The following is a 21,132-nucleotide window of genomic DNA, read 5'->3' as shown; positions in this document are numbered from 1 at the left end:
GTAGCCTATTTCCTGCACACACCTGTGCACGGTGGCTCTGGATGTTTCTACTCCAGACTCAGTCCACTGCTTCCGCAGGTCCCCCAAGGTCTGGAATCGGCCCTTCTCCACAATCTTCCTCAGGGTCCGGTCACCTCTTCTCGTTGTGCAGCGTTTTCTGCCACACTTTTTCCTTCCCACAGACTTCCCACTGAGGTGCCTTGATACAGCACTCTGGGAACAGCCTATTCGTTCAGAAATGTCTTTCTGTGTCTTACCCTCTTGCTTGAGGGTGTCAATAGTGGCCTTCTGGACAGCAGTCAGGTCGGCAGTCTTACCCATGATTGGGGTTTTGAGTGATGAACCAGGCTGGGAGTTTTAAAGGCCTCAGGAATCTTTTGCAGGTGTTTAGAGTTAACTCGTTAATTCAGATGATTAGGTTCATAGCTCATTTAGAGACCCTTTTAATGATATGCTAATTTTGTGAGATAGGAATTTTGGGTTTTCATGAGCTGTATGCCAAAATCATCCGTATTAAGACAATAAAAGACCTGAAATATTTCAGTTAGTGTCCAATGAATCTAAAATATATGAATGTTAAATTTTCATCATTACATTATGGAAAATAATGAACTTTATCACAATATGTTAATATTTTGAGAAGGACCTGTAGTGGGTCTAAATTGTTCTTAGCAGTGAGTAAATGCATGCATTGTTTGCCATGTGTGTCTGTGTCAACCTGTGATTGACTGCGGCCCTGTCCTGGGTGTAACCTGTCTCACACACGACAGCTGGAAATAGGCATCAGCGCCCTGCCAGAATAAGCAGGTATAATCACTGAATGAATGGGCTGCAGGCAGCTTGTCAGATGACTAACACTGAATTCAAGTCAAACTAAATGGAAACATGGTGGCTCAGGTATCATGTCATGCTATGGTGTTGGGGCTATTTATTGCAAACCAGTCTGAATATATCAACTTGATTTCTGCTTAAGAGGATATGTTCTTGAAATGGGTCTTTTAACAAGACAACTCTATACGCACCAGTGATAGGAAATAGGTTGATCTCGTTTATCTGGAACCTAACAGACCAGTAGAAAAATAGTCAGGTCACATCAAACATGCTGTTTGTGAGATAAAACCTAAAAATGCAGAGGAACTGTGGAATGTGGCCCAATCAACCTGGGCAGGAATACCCATTTACAGGAGCCAGAAATTAGTAACTTCGTCTGATCTACAAGAGAGCTAAATCTTCAGCCATTTTGAGTTTATAGAGTAAATGGGTTTGTAGAAAAAAATGTGCCCAGTTTTTCTTTTAGCCTATTATTAATATTTTGCCCATTGGTTTCTGTGGCGGAAGAACAAATTTATTAAGTTCTCAGGTTTTGATTTGGAATAGAATGCATATTAATGCAAATTAAAACAATACAAGGCATTTCAAGCTTAACTTTTTTTTAAACTGCTGTTATTTTGGACACAATGGTACTTCTAAAAAGTTTAAAAACCACTAATATAAAAGTAATAATCATGTTTCTTTTGACTATAAAAAGCTTACTTGTGTTTCAAACTAGATGAGCTACAATTATTGTATACTGTGAAGAAAAATGAATACTAGATGGGGGGGAGACAATACATAATAAATATTCTTTATTTACTACATTTTTCACATTGCGCTTAACACACCCCAAATTTATTACAAATGAATATTTAGTCTCTGTAAAATGTTTATATTTATATTTCTGTACACATTTCATGGTGCAACCTTTTAGCACTACATGTAAATGTCACCATAGAGAAGAAAAGAAATGGACACAAAATCATAAAAATATTACTCCTAAAATTCATCCCTATCACAGCTTGCAACGCTTGATTTCTTATTCCACTGTGCTCTAATCCCAACACAAGACCAACAATAAAAAGCTAGGCTTGGTCAAAGAGAAAAACTATGTGTATGAAATGGCAAATAGAGATGAACAACTGTGTCAGTGTACAAGTGCAAAAGAGACAGATACCAAGGAGAAAATAATAATCACATTGATTTTAGAGAAGAAATGACCCAATAAAAGACACCAAAGGGTACACCTGAAATGTATCTTTTCTAACAATTTTGCAGCAGTGGTCATGAGTGTTTTTATTTTCCACATGAAGATGATGTTACTTGACACTGGTTGTTGCAAACCACTTTCCACAGACTTGCTTGGTCTGATCAATGCCACGGCAGTAGTTGGTGAATTTCTCTTTAAGGACCTGTCGATACTTTTGGCGGTTGCTGTAGAAGGACTGGTTTTGTTCTATAAATGCCTGGATTTCATCCTGCGTCAGACCGCTCTCTTCATCAGAAGTTGCCTCGGAATCATCCTGAGTGAGGACCAAATTAAAAAAGGTGATGTATGATCACAATCTAATCAGTACACTCATAACTAGTAAGAAAATTTACTTTCCCTGTTAAATATGCAGTTAATTACTACTTTTCCACTGACGCTGATCATACTAGGCCAAAAAAAAAAATCTTACCAGAAGTTCCACAAGACTTAAATTTGCCTTTGTAGGCCCCATGTGAAGGCTGAGGTTGTTCTGATGTACTGTCCATGGTAACCGTAGTGCAATGTTGGCAAATTTATCGCCACATAAAGAAGAAAATAATTCTTTGGTTTGACAAGTGTTTGCTGATGTCAGATTGTAGCCTGTGGTGTTCTCTTCTGACAGACAACCTTCAGTTTTGGGACCCTGCAGAAACAAAGTGTTACCTTGCACACGTTGCTGAATATTCTGTAAACTACTTTTTCCTTAGTTTGTTCCCTCACCTGATTACTGCAGAAGCTCTTGCCCTTTTTCTTCTTCTTTTTGCTCTTGCACTGATTGTTTTCCTCAGAGTGTGGCCAGCAGTCCACACAGCTGTCTGTTCCATCCTCCTCTTTGTTTTCAGCACAGTCATGGACATGTGGGAAATCCCCTATAGAGGTAAATAAAAACAAATTATGAGACTGATTGAACAACATTGCGGATACTGGGCTTTGCAAAAGTATTCACACTTTGCACCTTTCTTCTTTTTGTCACTTTACAACCACAAATCTTAATAAGGTTAATGGGGTTTTTATAGTGACAAACACAAAGCAGCACATAACTGAAGTTGAAGCGAAATGATGCATGGTTTTCAAAATGTTTAACAAATAAAGATCTGAAAGGTCTGGTACACATTTGATTTGTATCCAGTCCAGTTTAGTCTGATATCCCGAAATAAGATCCAGAGCGAACAATTGCCCCTAAAAGTAATCTTATTAGAAAAGGCAGTCTATCTGTGTGTAACTTGATCGCAGCTGTTATCTGAAGCCCTCAGAGGGTTGTTGTGAACATTAGTGAACAAAGAGCATCATGACAGAAAGACATAAGAGGCTGTTCTCCAAAAGCCATGTAGGACACAAAGTAAACATGCAAAAGAATGTGCTTTGATCATATAAGATCAAAACTGAACTTTCTGGCCTGCAATCAAACCACCATGTGTGGAGCAAATTTAACTTTCTGCATCACACTAGACACAAAGACCCCAGGGTGAAACATGGTAGTGGAAGTCTCTGCTACAGGGATGATCTTCAGTAAGGACAGGGAAGCTGGTCAGCGTTGCTGGGTAGATTAAAAGAGCTAAATACACCGTAATCCTGGAAGAAAACCTTTCAGAGGCTGTAAAAGGCCTGAGACTGGGGCAGAGGTTTACCTCCTACCAGGAAAACATCTATGAACATACAATTTGAGCAACAGTGATCAAAGCATATTCATATATTAGAATAGGCCAGTCAAAAGCCAAAACGTTTATCCAAATAAGAATCTGTGAAAGACTTGAAGGTTTATGCTTGCACAAGGTCTTCATTAAATCTGACTGAACTTGAGCTATTTTGCAACGGAGGATAGGGCAAGAAATGTCAAAGCTGATAGAGATGTACTTTAAAAAGACTTGAAGTTGTAATTTCAGTAAAAGGTTGGCAAACTCTTGACTTATCAGGTCTGAAAAAAGTACATGATATACTTCTGATCTGTGTTTGTTCATTCAAAATAAACAGACCATATTTCCTTTCCTTCCATTTCAAAATTGTCACAATTATGGCCTGCTTTATCACATAAAATGCAAATAAAAAGTGTTTGTGGCTGTAAAATAACAAAATAAGAAAAGGTTTGAGGTGTATGAAGATTCATATTTTGGTGTGTTTATGCTGGACCTGCTTCATGGTTGCATATTCCCTCGGAGCAGGCAACATCAGAGCCCTCTCGTGATCCCACCTCGCTGCCTTCAATACTTGATGAGTAGCCACAGTCGCTTCCATTACTGTTGTGGGACAAATCTGAAGACAATATTTTGTCCCAGCTCCTTATTTGTCTTTATATCCACATACAGTAAGACTTAAAAATACATTTTTTTGTATAACTGTACCTCGCTTGGTGCTATCTGAGCAGTTACAGGACGTGTTTCTGCTGGGGGCAGCTGTCTCTTCAGATCCAGCCTCTTCCTCCTCCTCCTCATGGCGACTACAGGCCTTACAGCTGTCCTCAACAGAATCAAAGGAACCCTACGACATCAAAAAGAGCTCACTAAAATGAAGACGCCCAACAATAGGTTTATCTTAAAAATACAGCCCATTAGCCTCATAATGTTTCTGTTAAAGATTACCTCATCCAAGATCTTCTCCTTGTTCTCTGCTTCCTGTTCAGAAATATCAAAACCACACTTATTTTTGCGTCGATTTTTTCTTTTCTGTCTCTTCTTCTCCAGTTTCAGCTCTTTGGCTCTTTCCTCCTCTGATAGCTCCTCGACAAACTGCTCAAGTCGACTGATCCCCTGCATCTTCTCCACTGCCATCTGGGGTCAGAGAAAAACATTCAGTTAAACACATAGCAATAAAACTGTGTGACATCCTCAAATGAACATGGAGCACATAGCTTAAGGTACCTCGAAGCTTTTCCGTAGTGCATCGATACCCAGATGGAACAATATCTGCCAAGTCTGTTCCTCAGCTCGTAGCTTCTGCCAGATTCTGTGCAGCCGTTCATAGAGATGAATGCCCAGACAGGTCAGAACTTCCTCTTGTGCAATGTCAATTGTTTTGGCATGTCTCTCTCTGCGCCTTAAAAATAAGGAAAGCCATTACTAGCTTAATTGCTGAAAATGCTAAACGGAACAACAAAAGCATGACACAACATTATTTATTCATAATGCATTTACCAAATGATAAATATGAAATCCAACTTACTCGTAACCTCCTGAGAATTCAGGCTCTGCCCTGCCGAGTAGGTGAGCGATGAAATCTGTTTCACAGCACACATGAATGTGTCGTTCATGTGGGCAACAACAGAGACCCTCATACAGAGCAGCACAGTAGCCCTTCTCTTCACCGGAGTCCACATCTCCAACCAGGATGTTATATGCTCTGATCACTTTATTCTTACAGTCTGTGCAAAATCTGTTGAAGTCAAAGCTGGTCAGTTTTTCTTCAATCTCAAAACAGTGTTTTACAAAGGATGAGCAAGCATTTGTAGTGAATAAATGGTATGAATACAGCAGAGTACCTGTGTTTACGCAAGTATGTCTCCAGTGTCTCAAGGAGACAGGCACTGTCAATGAGGACCACCTCATCCCTGCATTCTTGAGACATCAGCTCCCACACATTCATCCAACTCCCCCTGTAGCATTTATAACAATGTTATAGCAACATGTAATGAACACTTCTCAATTGTACAAAAACAGATTTTCTTCTTCCTGGCCTAAGAAATAAGATGTGCACACAACACTGATGTATAAATAATCTGGACATAATAGTATACTTATATTGTCAACAGACATAAAGCACAATAATCAATGAAAACTAACAAACTTGTAAATGTTTGGCGATGGGATTTTGTGGACTGTTTTATGTGACCAGTTGCTCACACAACCAGCTGATGCCTATTCTGGAGTGATGTTAACAATAGGTGGCATGTGCCGTTATGTTCCTATTGTTTGCAGCAGTCATTTTAAGACATCAGAGGATAAACATTTCAATCAACAGGTCAGAAACCTTTATGGCATAAAAATGAGGGACACTTCAATACTTGATGAGAAGCCACAGTTCTTGTCCTTCACTACATTTACTAGTTGTAATAAAACACATTTTTGTCTACCGTTAAACATATTTATCTCATTCTTTATAAAAAACATCAGTGGCCATAACTAAGTAAGTTAATGTAAAACTGGTAAATGTAACTGTGAAACTAGGCACTTTACTTACCCTAATGGTTTAGGTTTGTGTGTGTCTAAGGAGTGCAACTGGCAGCGTTTATTCTTTTTACTTTTGGGAATGGCATCAATCATGTCATTTAACTTTGACCTGCAAACAAAATTACAATATAATGCTTAATAGGATTCATGTAAAATGGGATATAGTGGCTTGCAAAATTAGCCATTGCTTTTGAATATTTTACATTTTGTCATGTTTGCAACCATAAATGTTAATGTATTTCAATGAGTTGTTATTTAATAGACCAACACAAAGTAGTACATAACTGAAGTGAAAGGTTGTCTCTTTTTTTTTTTTTAAAGAAATATAGGTCTGAAAATTGTCACGACTTTGACTAGGCCATTCAAACACTGTAAATTCTGAATGTACAGGGGTTGGACAATGAAACTGAAACACCTGTCATTTTAGTGTGGGAGGTTTCATGGCTAAATTGGACCAGCCTGGTAGCCAGTCTTCATTGATAGCACATTGCATCAATAAGAGCAGAGTGTGAAGGTTCAATTATCAGGGTAAGAGCACAATTTTGCTCAAAATATTGAAATGCACACAACATTATGGGTGACATACCAGAGTTTAAAAGAGGACAAATTGTTGGTGCACGTCTTGCTGGGTCATCTGTGACCAAGACAACAAGTCTTTGTGATGTATCAAGAGCCACGGTATCCAGAGTAATGTCAGCATACCACCAAGAAGGATGAACCACATCCAACAGGACTAACTGTGGACCCAAGAGGAAGCTGTCTGAAAGGGATGTTCGGGTTCTAACCTGGATTGTATCCAAAAAACATAAAACCACGGCTGCCCAAATCACGGCAGAATTAAATGTGCACCTCAACTCTCCTGTTTCCACCAGAACTGTCCGTCGGGAGCTCCACAGGGTCAATATACACGGCCGGGCTGCTATAAGCCAAACCTTTGGTCACTCATGCCAATGCCAAACGTCGGTTTCAATGGTGCAAGGAGCGCAAATCTTGGGCTGTGGACAATGTGAAACATGTATTGTTCTCTGATGAGTCCACCTTTACTGTTTTCCCCACATCAGGGAGAGTTACGGTGTGGAGAAGCCCCAAAGAAGCGTACCACCCAGACTGTTGCATGCCCAGAGTGAAGCATGGTGGTGGATCAGTGATGGTTTGGGCTGCCATATCATGGCATTCCCTTGGCCCAATACTTGTGCTAGATGGGCGCGTCACTGCCAAGGACTACCGAACCATTCTTGAGGACCATGTGCATCTAATGGTTCAAACATTGTATCCTGAAGGCGGTGCCGTGTATCAGGATGACAATGCACCAATACACACAACAAGACTGGTGAAAGATTGGTTTGATGAACATGAAAGTGAAGTTGAACATCTCCCATGGCCTGCACAGTCACCAGATCTAAATATTATTGAGCCACGTTGGGGTGTTTTGGAGGAGCGAGTCAGGAAACGTTTTCCTCCACCAGTATCACGTAGTGACCTGGCCACTATCCTGCAAGAAGAATGGCTTAAAATCCCTCTGACCACTGTGCAGGACTTGTATATGTCATTCCCAAGACGAATTGACGCTGTATTGGCCACAAAAGGAGGCCCTACACCATACTAATAAATTATTGTGGTCTAAAACCAGGTGTTTCAGTTTCATTGTCCAACCCCTGTATGTTGTGCTGGAAAGTAAACCTCTGCACTCAACCTCCAGTCTCTTGTAGCATGTTTCATGATTGCCCTTTATTTTACTTCATCCATCTTCCCAGTCCCTGCCTAAGAAAAAGTATCCCCACAGCTTGATGGTGTCACCACATTTTATGGTGGGAATGGTAGGAAGAGTTAGTTTTCATAACACATAGCACATTTATATGTAGGTCAAAACGGTGTCTTTATGTCCGAAGCTGATGAAGTCATACCTCTGAACACTTGAAGCTATAACTCTAACGCAGTCACAGCTTCGTGGATCTGTTACTGCAGCAAAAGCCAATACTATAAAGTGCTAACTTTGATAAATAGTCAAAAACAAAGTTCAAAGGGTAAAAACACTTTAGCAAAGCCCTGCGATATCAGACCTATGCCTTTCAAGACTACACATAAATAGACCACTAGTGTTTCGTAGCAATGATTAAAAGAATTATCAGTGTCACTACAATTTAAATAACTGAGAGACAAACTAAAAGGGGAGAACAGCGTACATTATGTTGCTTGTTATATCATTCTCATTGTCAGAAAACATTTCTTTCCCTCACCCATGGATGTAGAAGAGAGTATAAAGCTTCTTCATGTCTGCCAAACAAGCCTTGGTGAGAGTGAGCATGCCCTTGGGTTTCACTATGAGGGGCTCCAGGGCTGGGTTCCCCCTTTCCACTGAATGTGAAAAGAGGTGCTCTACACTTCGTCTGCAGCCCACACACGGCACCAACTGAGATAATGCACTGTATACCTCTCTGGATGTCACCATCAAGGCAATATTCAGGTCCTGCTGCTTCAGCTTAGAGTAATACTGGGGAGAAAAAAAAAAAAACTTTTCACCCCCACACTAAATATACCAAACCTCTTTGAGACTGATTGTGTGTGTCTGCTGCATTATGACAAGTTCTGTATAAAAGCAGAATTGCTTACCTCAGAAAATTGTTTCCAATGAGCAGGATTTATTTCATGGCCTTCAACATCCATTACGCTGTCAGGAAACTCCATCACCATCTGACAACCATTAGCACACAACAGTTAATGAACATCAAACTCAACAGTCATGTTTCATCCATTCTGACAGTTTAGAGCAGGGGTTCCCATTATGTCAATCGCAATCTACTAGTCGAAAGATAGTTTTGGTAGATCGCAAGACCAAAAAAATAAATAAAAAACACCATCATGACGTTTATCACTTGATCAACATACAGGACATCAAGTCTGACATCTCATCTCTTTTTTGACACCACCTCAAGCATGCGTGTTGATTTATGCCACCTAGTGGAAAACTAGCAGAGCCGAGCAGTACTGAGTAGCTAAAAAACTTAAGAAAAGGTTTAAAATGAGTGGGGGACCTGGACCAAGCAAGAAGCAAAAAACCTACAACTTCCATACAGAATGGGAGGAGGACTTTTTTTTTCATGATGTTATACTCAAAGTGCGTTTGCCTCATCTTTTTGTCTTCTGTTGCTATTCCGAAGAAGGGAAATGGGGAGCGGCATTTTCAGACTGTTTCCGAAAAAACTTTCCATAAAAAGTATGACATTAACTTTTCTCCTAAAAGCGAACTGAGTGTTATCCAGTTGTCTTTGTTCTCACAGGTGACCACAAAAGCCACCGAAGCATCAACACAAAAAGTCCAATCAAGATGGAGAGATGATAAAAGAAGCTTCGTTAAAGCAGCTAACTCGTTGTTTCGGGATTTTAAAAATAACTATTGTTGTTTTTAAATATTGTCTTCAATAAAGGCTCTTCAACTGTCAAGGAATACAGTTACACGGCGGTCTGAAGCTGTCGCCGAGGATTTAACATAGCTACTTTGGAAGGATATTGCAGACTGCAAGCGTTTCTCGCTGCAATTAGACGAGTTAATGAATGTGATCGACACAGCCCAGTTGTGCATTTGTATCCGAACTGCTGATATGATTGCTAAATAGGAGCTGTTAACAGTACTGGCCATCAAAGAACACACACGGGGACAGGATATTTTTCAGTCTTTCCAAAACTTCACTGAAAAAAAGTAACTTCCAGCACTCCTACGATGGTTGACCGCTCGAACGGGTTTATTGTCAAGTGCAGGGAAGCCGATAGTTTCCCCGACATCCTCAATTATCACTGCATAATACACCAACAAGCGCTGTGTGCAAAAATGCTCAACATGAAAGAAATAATGGATGTGGCATCAAGAATCGCATGTTCTATTTGCGCCAGATCTCTTCAAAGACGGCTGTCTGAGCTCTGTCCGAAGATTAAAGAGTTTTTACATGAAATAAAACATGCAGAATACAACCAACTAAATGACGAAAAGTGGCTTCTAGACTCAACATTTCTAACCGATCTAACAAACATGTAGAATGACCTTAATGTAGAGCTGCAAGGAAAAAACAAAACTGTGATCAGTATGATCAGCTCAGTTAATGCTTTCAAATGGAAAATGCTACATCTGTCCTCAAAGCTGCAGCGCCATGACTTAGCCAACTTCTCGACCATTATCAGAGCTAGAGATGCAAAAGGTGTGTGCACAATTTGACAGTGCACGCTACACAGAGCAGATTGAAAAATGTCTGTCAGAGTTTGACAAACCCTTTCAAGACTTTGCAGTACCTGAGCCAGTTGCTACATTCATGTGCAACCCTTTTCAAGAAGATGCTCAGATTGAGTCACTTTCTTCAAAAATTGCAACGTTATTTCACCTCAATGTGTGCAGTGGAGAATAAAATTTTGACACTACAATCTGACATTCAGCTGAAGTCCAGGGCTCACAGGCAGTTCTGGATGCACTATGCATTCCTATCTGACTGCATCTGGTGCAAATCATCAGAGTAAGCAGGTAAGTACAAAAGAAATAATAATACGGAATGCAAGTGTAACCGACTTGTTTTGAAAGAGTTATTTAACATGTTATGTGAAGAGATGCAAAGTCAGGTTTATCTTTTGCTTTTGTTTTTTTTTATCAAACATAAATAGCTTAGATTAAGTTACATTTTATTTAAAGAATACACAACAAGAACAATAACGATTATATACACATATATATATATATATATATATATATATATATATATATATATATATATATATATATATATATATATATATATATATATATATATATATATATATATATGCAGTACAGACCAAAAGTTTGAACACACCTTCTCATTCAAAGAGTTTTCTTTATTTTCATGACTATGAATATTGTAGCTTCACACTGAAGGCATCAAAACTATGAATTAACACATGTGGAATTATATACTGAACAAAAAGTGTGAAACAACTGAAAATATGTCTTATATTCTAGGTTCTTCAAAGTAGCCACCTTTTGCTTTGATTACTGCTCTGCACACTCTTGGTATTCTGTTGATGAGCTTCAAGAAGTAGTCACCTGAAATGGTTTTCACTTCACAGGTGTGCCTTGTCAGGTTTAATAAGTGGTATTTCAAGCCTTATAAATGGGGTTGGGACCATCAGTTGTGTTGTGCAGGAGGTGGATACAGTACATAGTTGATAGTCCTATTGAATAGACTATTAGAATTTGTATTATGGCAAGAAAAAAGCAGCTAAGTAAAGAAAAACGAGTGGCCATCATTACTTTAAGAAATGAAGGTCAGTCAGTCTGAACAATTGGGAAAACCTTGAAAGTGTCCCCAAGTGCAGTCGCAAAAACCATCAAGCGCTACAAAGAAACTGGCTCACATGAGGACCGCCCCAGGAAAGGACGACCAAGAGTCACCTCTGCTGCGGACGATAAGTTCATCCGAGTCACCAGCCTCAGAAATCACAGGTTAACAGCAGCTCAGATTAGAGAACAGGTCAATGCCACACAGAGTTCAAGCAGCAGACACATCTCTAGAACAACTGTTAAGAGGAGACTGTGTGAATCAGGCCTTCATGGTAAAATAGCTGCTAGGAAACCACTGCTGAGGACTGCTGAGGACAGGCAACAAGCAGAAGAGACTTGTTTGGGTTAAAGAACACAAGGAATGGACATTAGACCAGTGGAAATCTGTGCTTTGGTCTGATGAGTCCAAGTTTGAGATCTTTGGTTCCAACCACCGTTTCTTTGTGCGGCGCAGAAGAGGTGAACGGATGGACTCTACATGCCTGGTTCCCACCGTAAAGCATGGAGGAGGAGGTGTGATGGTGTGGGGGTGCTTTGCTGGTGACACTGTTGGGGATTTATCCAAAATTGAAGGCATACTGAACCAGCATGGCTACCACAGCATCTTGCAGCAGCATGCTATTCCATCCGGTTTGCGTTTAATTGGACCATCATTTATTTTTCAACAGGACAATGACCCCAAACACACCTCCAGGCTGTGTAAGGGCTATTTGACCAAGAAGGAGAGTGATGGGGTGCTGCGCCAGATGACCTGGCCTCCACAGTCACCGGACCTGAACCCAATCGAGATGGTTTGGGGTGAGCTGGACCGCAGAGTGAAGGCAAAAGGGCCAACAAGTGCTAAGCATCTCTGGGAACTCCTTCAAGACTGTTGGAAAACCATTTCAGGTGACTACCTCTTGAAGCTCATCAACAGAATGCCAAGAGTTTGCGGAGCAGTAATCAAAGCAAAAGGTGGCTACTTTGAAGAACCTAGAATATAAGACATATTTTCAGTTGTTTCACACTTTTTGTTCAGTATATAATTCCACATGTGTTAATTCATAGTTTTTATGCCTTCAGTGTGAAGCTACAATATTCATAGTCATGAAAATAAAGAAAACTCTTTGAATGAAAAGCTGTGTCCAAACTTTTGGTCTGTACTGTGTATATATATATATATATATATATATATATTGCATTTTTTTGGTAGGTAGATCTTTGTGACTTGGTCATTTCATAAGTAGCTCGCAAGCTGAAAAAGTGTGGGCACCCCTGCTTTAGAGGCACACATACATCTCAGACTGCAGGGAAAATCCGTTTTAGTATTTCAAATCAGAAGTTTAGTTTCAGACTGTTCGTACTGTAATTTAAAAGCAATCTAATCAGTTCTCAGAGTCCAGATGTCTTTGAAGAACACAACCATATCTCAGCGTTCCAAGATCCTTTCTAACACTGTATGAACTAAAACTACAAAAGTGAAACAAAACCATCTCCTCCAGAAAATCAGCAAGAGTTGTCTTTGGACAGTTATTTTCTATAGAACCTTTTTTGCAGAAACAACACTGATTGTGCTCAGTAACACTTAAAATCAGCAATCAAAATACATTCAACATTTTCAACAATTTCAAGCTTTAAATTCTCTGCATACAATTTACAGTACAATGATCCACAAAGGACTATCTTCTTCGATGGCAACTGTGTCCAAGTATAACAGTTATTTGATGAATATCCTGTGATTATATGAGGACTTACAGTGAGAGTGTCATCAATATACAAGGGAATCTGCCTGGCCAAAAACGGGTAGTCTTCCTCGCCTTCCCTGCAAACTGCTACCAGGCGTGCCATGCCTTCTTTGGGCTTTACAGCAGCTCACCTGCAGGTTACATAAACACACCGAACGAATCACAGACTAGTAAATGATGTGCAGAGCATAGGGCCGATTGAATACATCTTACCTGAACCAAGCTCCACCAAGCTAATGCTACCCAACTCCAGGTCATTGAGGTCTGATTTAATATTGCAACTGGCAATTTATCTCTTAAGTTCTTTATCATTCGAGTATTCTTTAAAATCTTGAATATAAATAAATAAAACCGATCACCAAGTTATAAACTATTGCTATATACCCTAAAGTAACTAGCAGGGTTGTCTTGACCCAGATTTACACTAAGCTAGCAAATAGCCAGGCAACAGAAAGCTTGGATTGGGAAGTTAAAGTTATTAGTTTTACAAAACGTATTTCTAGCATTTGTACAGCTTACAAAACCGGGGTTGGAAACGCTCACCTATATCTCTTGCTATTTAAACCATTACCCACTTATTTCCCAGTTAGCCTTTTAGCTAAGTACACTTGACAGTACAACTTCAGAAATCAAGTATGCCGTTCGGTTAAATTTAAGCGCATTGTTATTTATCAGATAGTGTTCCTTCCACCATCAACAATACATGGAGTAATATTATAGTTTGACTTTGCCCTGTTGACGATAGCAAACCTGGCTAACCTGTTTGTTAACATCGCTCCTCCCCAAAGCTATCGTTAGCAAGCTAATCTAAGCTAATAGAAAGTTGGAACTGTGAATAGCTACTTAGCGGCGGCTAAGTGGAAATATACCTACAGTACTGACAACAGAATAGCGTCTTCGTGACGTACAAGTGCGCCTGGTTAAAATGTTGGGCTGCTTTTACTTACCCTCGTCTGAAACTTATCTTGAAAATAAACAAGTGCGACAGTTACTGAGGCTGCTACGGTGGCGGAATCTTCTTTACGGATTTCACCGTTGCCACTCCGTACGTAATGCGAATGTTGTAATACGCGCTGCCTCCAGGTGGCGTAGGTGAGGAGAAAACTTCTGATTGATGACGATTATCTTCTTCTTCTTCTTCTTCTTCTTGTATTATTTTTGGCGGTTGGCAAATAACTTTATGGTGTATATTAACGCCACCGACTGACATGGAGTGTGGTTCTTCATGGTTTTAAATCTTATTTACTATTCCAACAATCAAATTCTGTTTATTAATTTAGTTTTTTTTTTTAAATCTAACTATAATTTGAATATGCTTGCTACCTAAATTTCTTTGCAAAGTATCTATCAAAATAAAATGTTCTTTAATACCTTCAAATTCTCTCCTCAAAATTGTTCTTTCTTATTCATATTTCTGACACTTCAATATTACATGTTCTATTGTTTTCTCCTCTCCACAATGATCAAAATTTCCTGTATTATGTTTCTTTATCTTAAACGATGTAGATTTAAGTCCTGTATGTTCAAATCTAAATCTTGTAATTAATCTTTCCTCTTTTCTGCTCCTTCTTCCAGTTCTTACTTCTCCTACTATCTTGTTGATTCTGTAAAACCATCTTCCTTTCCTTTCTTCATCCCAACTTTTTTGCCACTCTTTCCTGATTCTCTGTTTAATTATATTTCTTGCCTCTGACTTACTAATATTAATTATAAAGCTAATATGGTTCTGTGTTGCCTTCTTTGCCATCCTGTCTGCCATCTCATTCCCTCCAACTCCTACGTGTGCCGGTACCCATAAAAACACTAATATTAATCCCATCCTTTGTATTCTAAATAAAGTATGTTTTATTTCCAACAAAATGTCTGGCCTACCATCGGATTGATTATATTTTAAACTTAATAATGCTGAACTTGAGTCTGAACAAATGATTGTTTTTAATTGTTTTATATCCTCCACCCACTGCTCTGCTAACAATATGGCTAATAATTCTCCTGAATATATTGATAATCCATCTGTAATTCTTTTTCCTAATTTTATTTTAAATTCTGGTATTATAAATGCTACACCTATTTTTTCATCTGTTTTTGATGCGTCTGTGTAAACCTGAACATATTGATAGTAATTGTTTATATATATTCCTGTATTATATTTGAATCTAAAATACATTTTGGATCCTTTTTCTTTTCCATCAATACCATATCCACCACTGCCTCTGGTAATAGCCACGGTGGCACTACTGGCAAAGGCAACATTGAACTTATTTCTTTTTCATATATTTGAAATTCTTCTTCTATATTATTGATAATCCAACCAAAACTCTTAACTTGTTTTTTTTCTTTTTCCCAGCATGGTTTTAAAATATCACGTGTAGGATGATCCGGATTATTGCTTTGTAAGTTTATCCAGTAATTTACTGCTAACTGTTTCCTTCGTAGATCGAATGGCATCTCTCCCATCTCTACCTGAGGTGCTGCTATTGGAGTGGTTCTGATTGCTCCTGTACTAATTCTTAAGGCTTGATGTTGTATATTGTCTAATTTTATATGATGTGTGTTTGTTGCTGATCCATAAATTATACTTCCATAATCAATATTTGATCTAATTAATCCTATATAAATTATTTTCAATGCTGTTTGATGCTCCCCAATCAATACCAGCCATACATCTCATAATGTTTAAGATTTTTTTGCATTTATCTATGATTTTTTTCTATATGTACTTTCCATATAATTGTTTCATCAAACCATATACCTAAAAAATTTATATTTTTTACTTGTTCTTAAACTTGATTGTATAATTTTAGTTTTATATTTTCTCTTTTCCTTTTCTGTGTAAATACCATTACTTTTGTTTTTTCTACTGAGAATTTAAATCCCCATTGATTTGCCCATTGTTCTATTCTAATAATCTCATCCTGTATTTTCTTTTCAATAAGTTTGATATTACCACCCCTTTTCCATATAGCTCCATCATCTGCAAATAGTGAGCAACAGACTTCCTTACCAATATTTTTAAGTACATCATTTATCATTATTGAAAACAATAACGGACTTATAATACTTCCTTGAGGAGTACCATTATCTACTATATATTTTCCTGACAATTCTTGACCAATTCTTACTTGTATTGTTCTATTTGATAAAAAATCTTTAATCCAGTTAAACATTTTTCCAGTAATACCCATTTTATTTAATTTAATTAATAATCCTTCTACCCACATCATGTCATATGCTTTTTCTATGTCAAAAAATACAGCTACTACATTTTCTTTGTTTATTTGTGCTCTCCTAATTTCATATTCTAAACATAATGCAGTCATTTGTGCTTCTCCATTTTCGAAAACCATTTTGATATCTAGATATATACCCATTAATATTTAAATAATATGTTAATCTATTATTAATCATTTTTTCCATTATTTTACAAATATTTGATGTTAATGCGATCGGTCTATAATTTTCAGGTTTTGTGTTATCTTTTCCAGGTTTAGCTATTGGAATAATTATTGCTTCCTTCCAGCTCTGTGGCAGCTCTCCCTCCTCCCAGACTTTATTGTATAATTCTAATATTTTGTCTTTTGCTTTATCATTGAGATGTTCTATCATTGTATAGTAAATCTGATCTTTTCCAGGTGATGTATTTTTTATTTTCCTGGTTACAAAGTTCAACTCTCCTTTTGTAAATGGCTCATTTATTAAATTATTCGTATCTACGTTATTTCACATTAAGTCTTTATATTTCATCTTTTTGATTTCCCTACCTTTCTTTCCCTCTTCACTAATATTACTTGAACTATGAATTTTACTAAATGTTTTAGCTAATATTTCAGCTTTTTCTTCATCTTCCGTTATAATTGTATCATCTATTTTTAATATATGATATCCATATTCTTTTCTAATACCATTCATTCTTTTAATTGTTTTCCAAATTTGGTCAATTTTTGTTTCTCTCCCTACGGAATTACAAAAGTTTCTCCAATATTCTCTTTTTGCATTCTTAATGATCTTTCTCACCTTTGCTGCTTTCTTTTGTACTCAATTATATTCTGATAAATTGGGTTACTTTTTAACGTTTTAAATGCTTTATTTCTTAGTTTTATTACTTCACTACATTCTTTTACAATATGGTTTCTATTTAATTTATATACATTTATAGCCGAATCTCCTTAAGTTCATTTATATTATTACATAGCTCTATTTATACATTGTTGAGGTATATAGTCCATTGTTCTTGCTGCAAAAAAGAAATATATGTACAAAGTACAGTTTTTAATTGTAAATGGTGAGTTACTAATCACTAGGATGAGCAACAAACAGCCAAGTACAAAAATAAAAATGCTAATAAAAAAAAGGCAACGATTTTCATTTAATTTAAATTATTTCTTTAACTGCACAATTTCAACCAGAGATTTTTTTTTACAGGTTTTGGCAAATGTATTTTTACTGTACATTTTGTAATGTTGTAATCAAAACTTTCCATTTATTGTATTGAAAATTTTTGTTGTGCACAGTAGTGCATACCTTCAAAGTGGAAGGGAAATAATTAATGGTTTTCAAAAATGCATACAAAGAAAATATGACACGTGTGTTGATCTTTGTTTACAACCCTGTTTATTCTGATACCCCTAAATACAGTCCAACCAATTGCCTTCAGAAGTCAACTAATTAGCAATAGAATCCACCAGAGCATAGTTAATTTCCACTCTGAAACATTAGTGGAAACCAAGGAATACATCAGGTCGGTCAGTCCTGGAAAGCTGGGTTAGGTATTAAAAAATATCCCAAATGTTAAACAGCTCTAGCACTGTTCAATATATCATCTGAAAATGGAAAGAGTATGACCCAAGCATAATTTGATTTGGGGCACTCAAGCTGTTCAGAGCAGCCAAGAGGCCCTATGTAACTATGGAGGAGCTCTAGGGATTCACCGCTCAGGTGGGACCAGGGGTGCTTTTAGGGTCTCAAAACATTGGGGCCTTTAGCCCAAATCCAAAATACTTAGATTTCAATAAGACAATTTATAGGTAATTTAAAATTAAAATAATATAGGACATATTGTACCAGTTCTGTGTCTTGGCTGGTTTTAGACTGAATGTAAATTATTGTGAACAAAAAAGGTTTGCAATAATTTTACTTTTTATTTTTGTTAGAAGCTGAATGAAGGACGAGGAGAAACCGAGTTTAGCCCTGATAAAAAAAAAACATTTTGCTGAAGCAAATAATGACACATTTTGAGGTATTTAGAAAAGAACTTAATCAGAATTTTTGCTAACAAATGTTTTTCTTAAACTCAGAGATGTTAACTATGGGCCAGATAAATGAGCTTCTTTTGTCATCTACATAAATGACTTTTTTAAACATTACATTTTTATCAAAGTGTTTCACTCCTGAGGCTCCATTGTCTTTATTCTTATATTTCAAAAAAGGAAAGTGGTATAAAGTTGATTTTCCTAAATCTTAGTCAAATGGTAAAATCCTAAAACACATTTATTTTATTATTATTATTTATTTTAACACATATTATTTCTTAAAATGGTTCCTTCTTTTATGAACTTGTTCTCTTTTATCGCCATCTTTTCAGCCCTTGCTTCCACTTCTGAAGAAATTTGGCCAGCCAAAAATAATAAAATAAACATTTTACAACACAGTCTTTTGTTCTGCACTGAGCATGTGAGACATTAGTGCAGTTCTTACTATTAAACACTTTGAGAGGAAAGAGTGTTAAGTTGTGGTGTTTAAAATATAGCATAGAGCCTCATCCTGGACCTTATCAGTACTAATATTACAGTTATTAATAACTGCATATATATGGTATGTATGTACAGTAAAACTGTATCCTTGTTTAATTAGTTTAGTTTATATAATATTACATGTGTAATTCAGAAAAATAAAATAGTTAACTAATCAATGGTCCACCTGTGATTAATTGCTATGATTTATTTCTTAATTATCCTGCATCTTTAAAGCCAGAGCTTTATGTTTAGAATCAGCACAGAAGATATGAAAGAGAAGAGGGAGGTTTACTTTTGAACTTTCTACTACGTCTTATTGGAACTAGGAGATATTTTCCTGGTTTATTGAGCAACACCTGGTTCTGTCTACATGTAGAACTAGACTCTAAGACCTGCTGCAGCCATGAGTTCCAATGTGTTGATCTGAAGGACCTTTTCATGTGTTCAGCTACGTTAGGATTAAATGCTTTTATTTTGACTGAAGTAAAGGACCAGATATTTTCACATTATGATGCAAATCCCGCTAGAAACTCACAGAGAAGGTATCTACTGTTTTCTATCACTGATCATTTAACTTCACCTGTAGCTCAGGTGAAAGTCCCTCATCATGACCCTGAAGATGCTCATTAGAGTGAACCTCCACCTCATGCCTTGCTGGGTGAATCAGTGATTATCTGTAACATACAATTAGCTCATTCCGAGTCAGCATTCAGGTTTTACTGCTATCTTCTCCTGAGTTATACCGCTCTGCTTCCACCTGTTCCTGAACACAAACCCACCAGGCTCCCCCTCTCCGGTTGGCTCCGCAGTTTCTCTGAAATGATCCCTGTTTGAGACGCTGAGTGTAACTTTTCAGGTAATGAAGGAGGCAGATTGACCCGCAGTAAACTCCTGTTCTGGATTTCTCCAGAATAGAGTCCGTCTCTGGCTGTGCGTGTAGTTGCGCATTCGTGGTGCTGCGAGAGCACAAATAACTATTTCTTGTCTTCTTCTTTTAACTCATTGTCAAGTTAGGTGGAGCGGGACGTGATTATATGGAACACAAGTTAAAAAACCTGATTGTTTTTAAATAAAAATGTGAAGTCCAATACCATTTTGTGGGTGCATCTTTTTAATACTTCTAAATTTCTTCAATCAAGAAGTCAGGGGCTATTCAGAAAACATCCGGGGTCTAACTATCACCTGGGTGGGACAATCTGTGAACAGGCCACTTTTTGATTTTGCACTCCACAAATCTGGCCTTTCAGAAGATAGGGGAGTAGAAGGAAATTTCTGAAAGAAATGAATAAGTTGTCGAGGTAGGAAAACTTTACTGGCCGTCAGTTAATTCTTACATTACTCCTCACCTCTCATCGACTCTTTTTATTTGGCAACCCAAAGGACAATCCTCAGTCAGAGATCAGTTGTAGTTTCCACAAGTTTATTAAAACCAGTCTGAATTCAGAGGAGACACCACACTTACACTGCTACCTGGAAACGTCTGTGTGTTGTCTCACTGGGGGCTGCGTTACATTACATTTTACACCCCACGCTGCTATGCAGTACACATACACAATCATTCTGTCTGTGGATGTCCCCCCAGCAACAGTATCAAAGAAACAGAGATACATTTCATCATTTAATTAAATAATTGTTTCCCACACGTCTTCAGGAATCTTCAGGGAGAGGAGTACCATGCCTCCCTAATACACTGCCAGCATCTCACAATACAGACAGAAAACACCTGCAAGCTTTAGCCTTGAATAATAAACACTCATTGTGTAAAAACTGGACTCTATAATACTAGAGGCTACGGTTAAGGTTTTTTCTCACTATCATAACTAAAAACTCCTAATAAAAATCAATCTATAAACAGCAATGTCCCAAATATATCTAAGTCTTAGCTACTAATAATAAGCCATTTATATTTCCACAATTCCCCCTTTTGATCTCTACAAGGAGATCACTTCACAAATCTGGCCTTTCAGAAGAGAGGGGAGTAGAAGGAAAATTTTGAAAGAAATGCATGAGCCATGTACACAGGACACATTTTAAAAATTTGCTCTGGTCAGATGAGATAAAAATTGACCAAAACGTTTTGGCTGGAAACCACTATGTGTGGTGGAAAACAAGCACTGGACATCACCCTGTTCACATCATCGCCACATCCCTGTCA

General features: G+C 37.6%; 1 protein-coding gene across 2 annotated transcripts; it reads right to left on the bottom strand.

Moving 5' to 3' along the window:
• Positions 1-1,610: 1,610 nt before the first annotated feature.
• ggnbp2 (gametogenetin binding protein 2) lies at positions 1,611-14,331 on the bottom strand. 2 transcript variants are annotated; one of them, XM_047378226.1, is made up of 14 exons: positions 14,193-14,331; positions 13,256-13,376; positions 8,833-8,913; positions 8,460-8,713; positions 6,233-6,331; positions 5,535-5,648; positions 5,219-5,428; positions 4,918-5,092; positions 4,639-4,827; positions 4,402-4,537; positions 4,190-4,312; positions 2,783-2,931; positions 2,493-2,705; positions 1,611-2,336 (listed from the first exon to the last, which is right to left on the bottom strand). In XM_047378226.1, the coding sequence occupies exons 2-14, from the start codon at positions 13,346-13,348 to the stop codon at positions 2,133-2,135; spliced, it is 2,040 nt and encodes a 679-aa protein (XP_047234182.1). In that variant the 5' UTR covers positions 13,349-13,376; positions 14,193-14,331; the 3' UTR covers positions 1,611-2,132. The 2 variants fall into 2 exon arrangements, with proteins under 2 accessions (XP_047234182.1, XP_047234183.1); XM_047378227.1 differs by lacking the exon at positions 14,193-14,331 and adding an exon at positions 13,459-14,134.
• Positions 14,332-21,132: the final 6,801 nt, after the last annotated feature.

The sequence above is a fragment of the Girardinichthys multiradiatus genome, chromosome 11, assembly GCF_021462225.1.
Source record: "Girardinichthys multiradiatus isolate DD_20200921_A chromosome 11, DD_fGirMul_XY1, whole genome shotgun sequence".
Taxonomy (NCBI): domain Eukaryota; kingdom Metazoa; phylum Chordata; class Actinopteri; order Cyprinodontiformes; family Goodeidae; genus Girardinichthys; species Girardinichthys multiradiatus.
Note: the sequence above shows the minus strand (reverse complement) of the source record. Positions and strands in the feature narration are given on the sequence as shown.

Coding starts and splice junctions, on each gene's coding strand:
- ggnbp2 (XM_047378226.1), bottom strand. CDS start 13,348: ATGGCACGCCTGGTAGCAGTTTGCAGGGAAGGCGAGGAAGACTACCCG. Junction 4,828..4,917: donor CACTACGGAAAAGCTTCGAG/GTACCTTAAGCT, acceptor CTCTGACCCCAG/ATGGCAGTGGAGAAGATGCA. Junction 4,538..4,638: donor AGGAGAAGATCTTGGATGAG/GTAATCTTTAAC, acceptor TTGATGTCGTAG/GGTTCCTTTGATTCTGTTGA.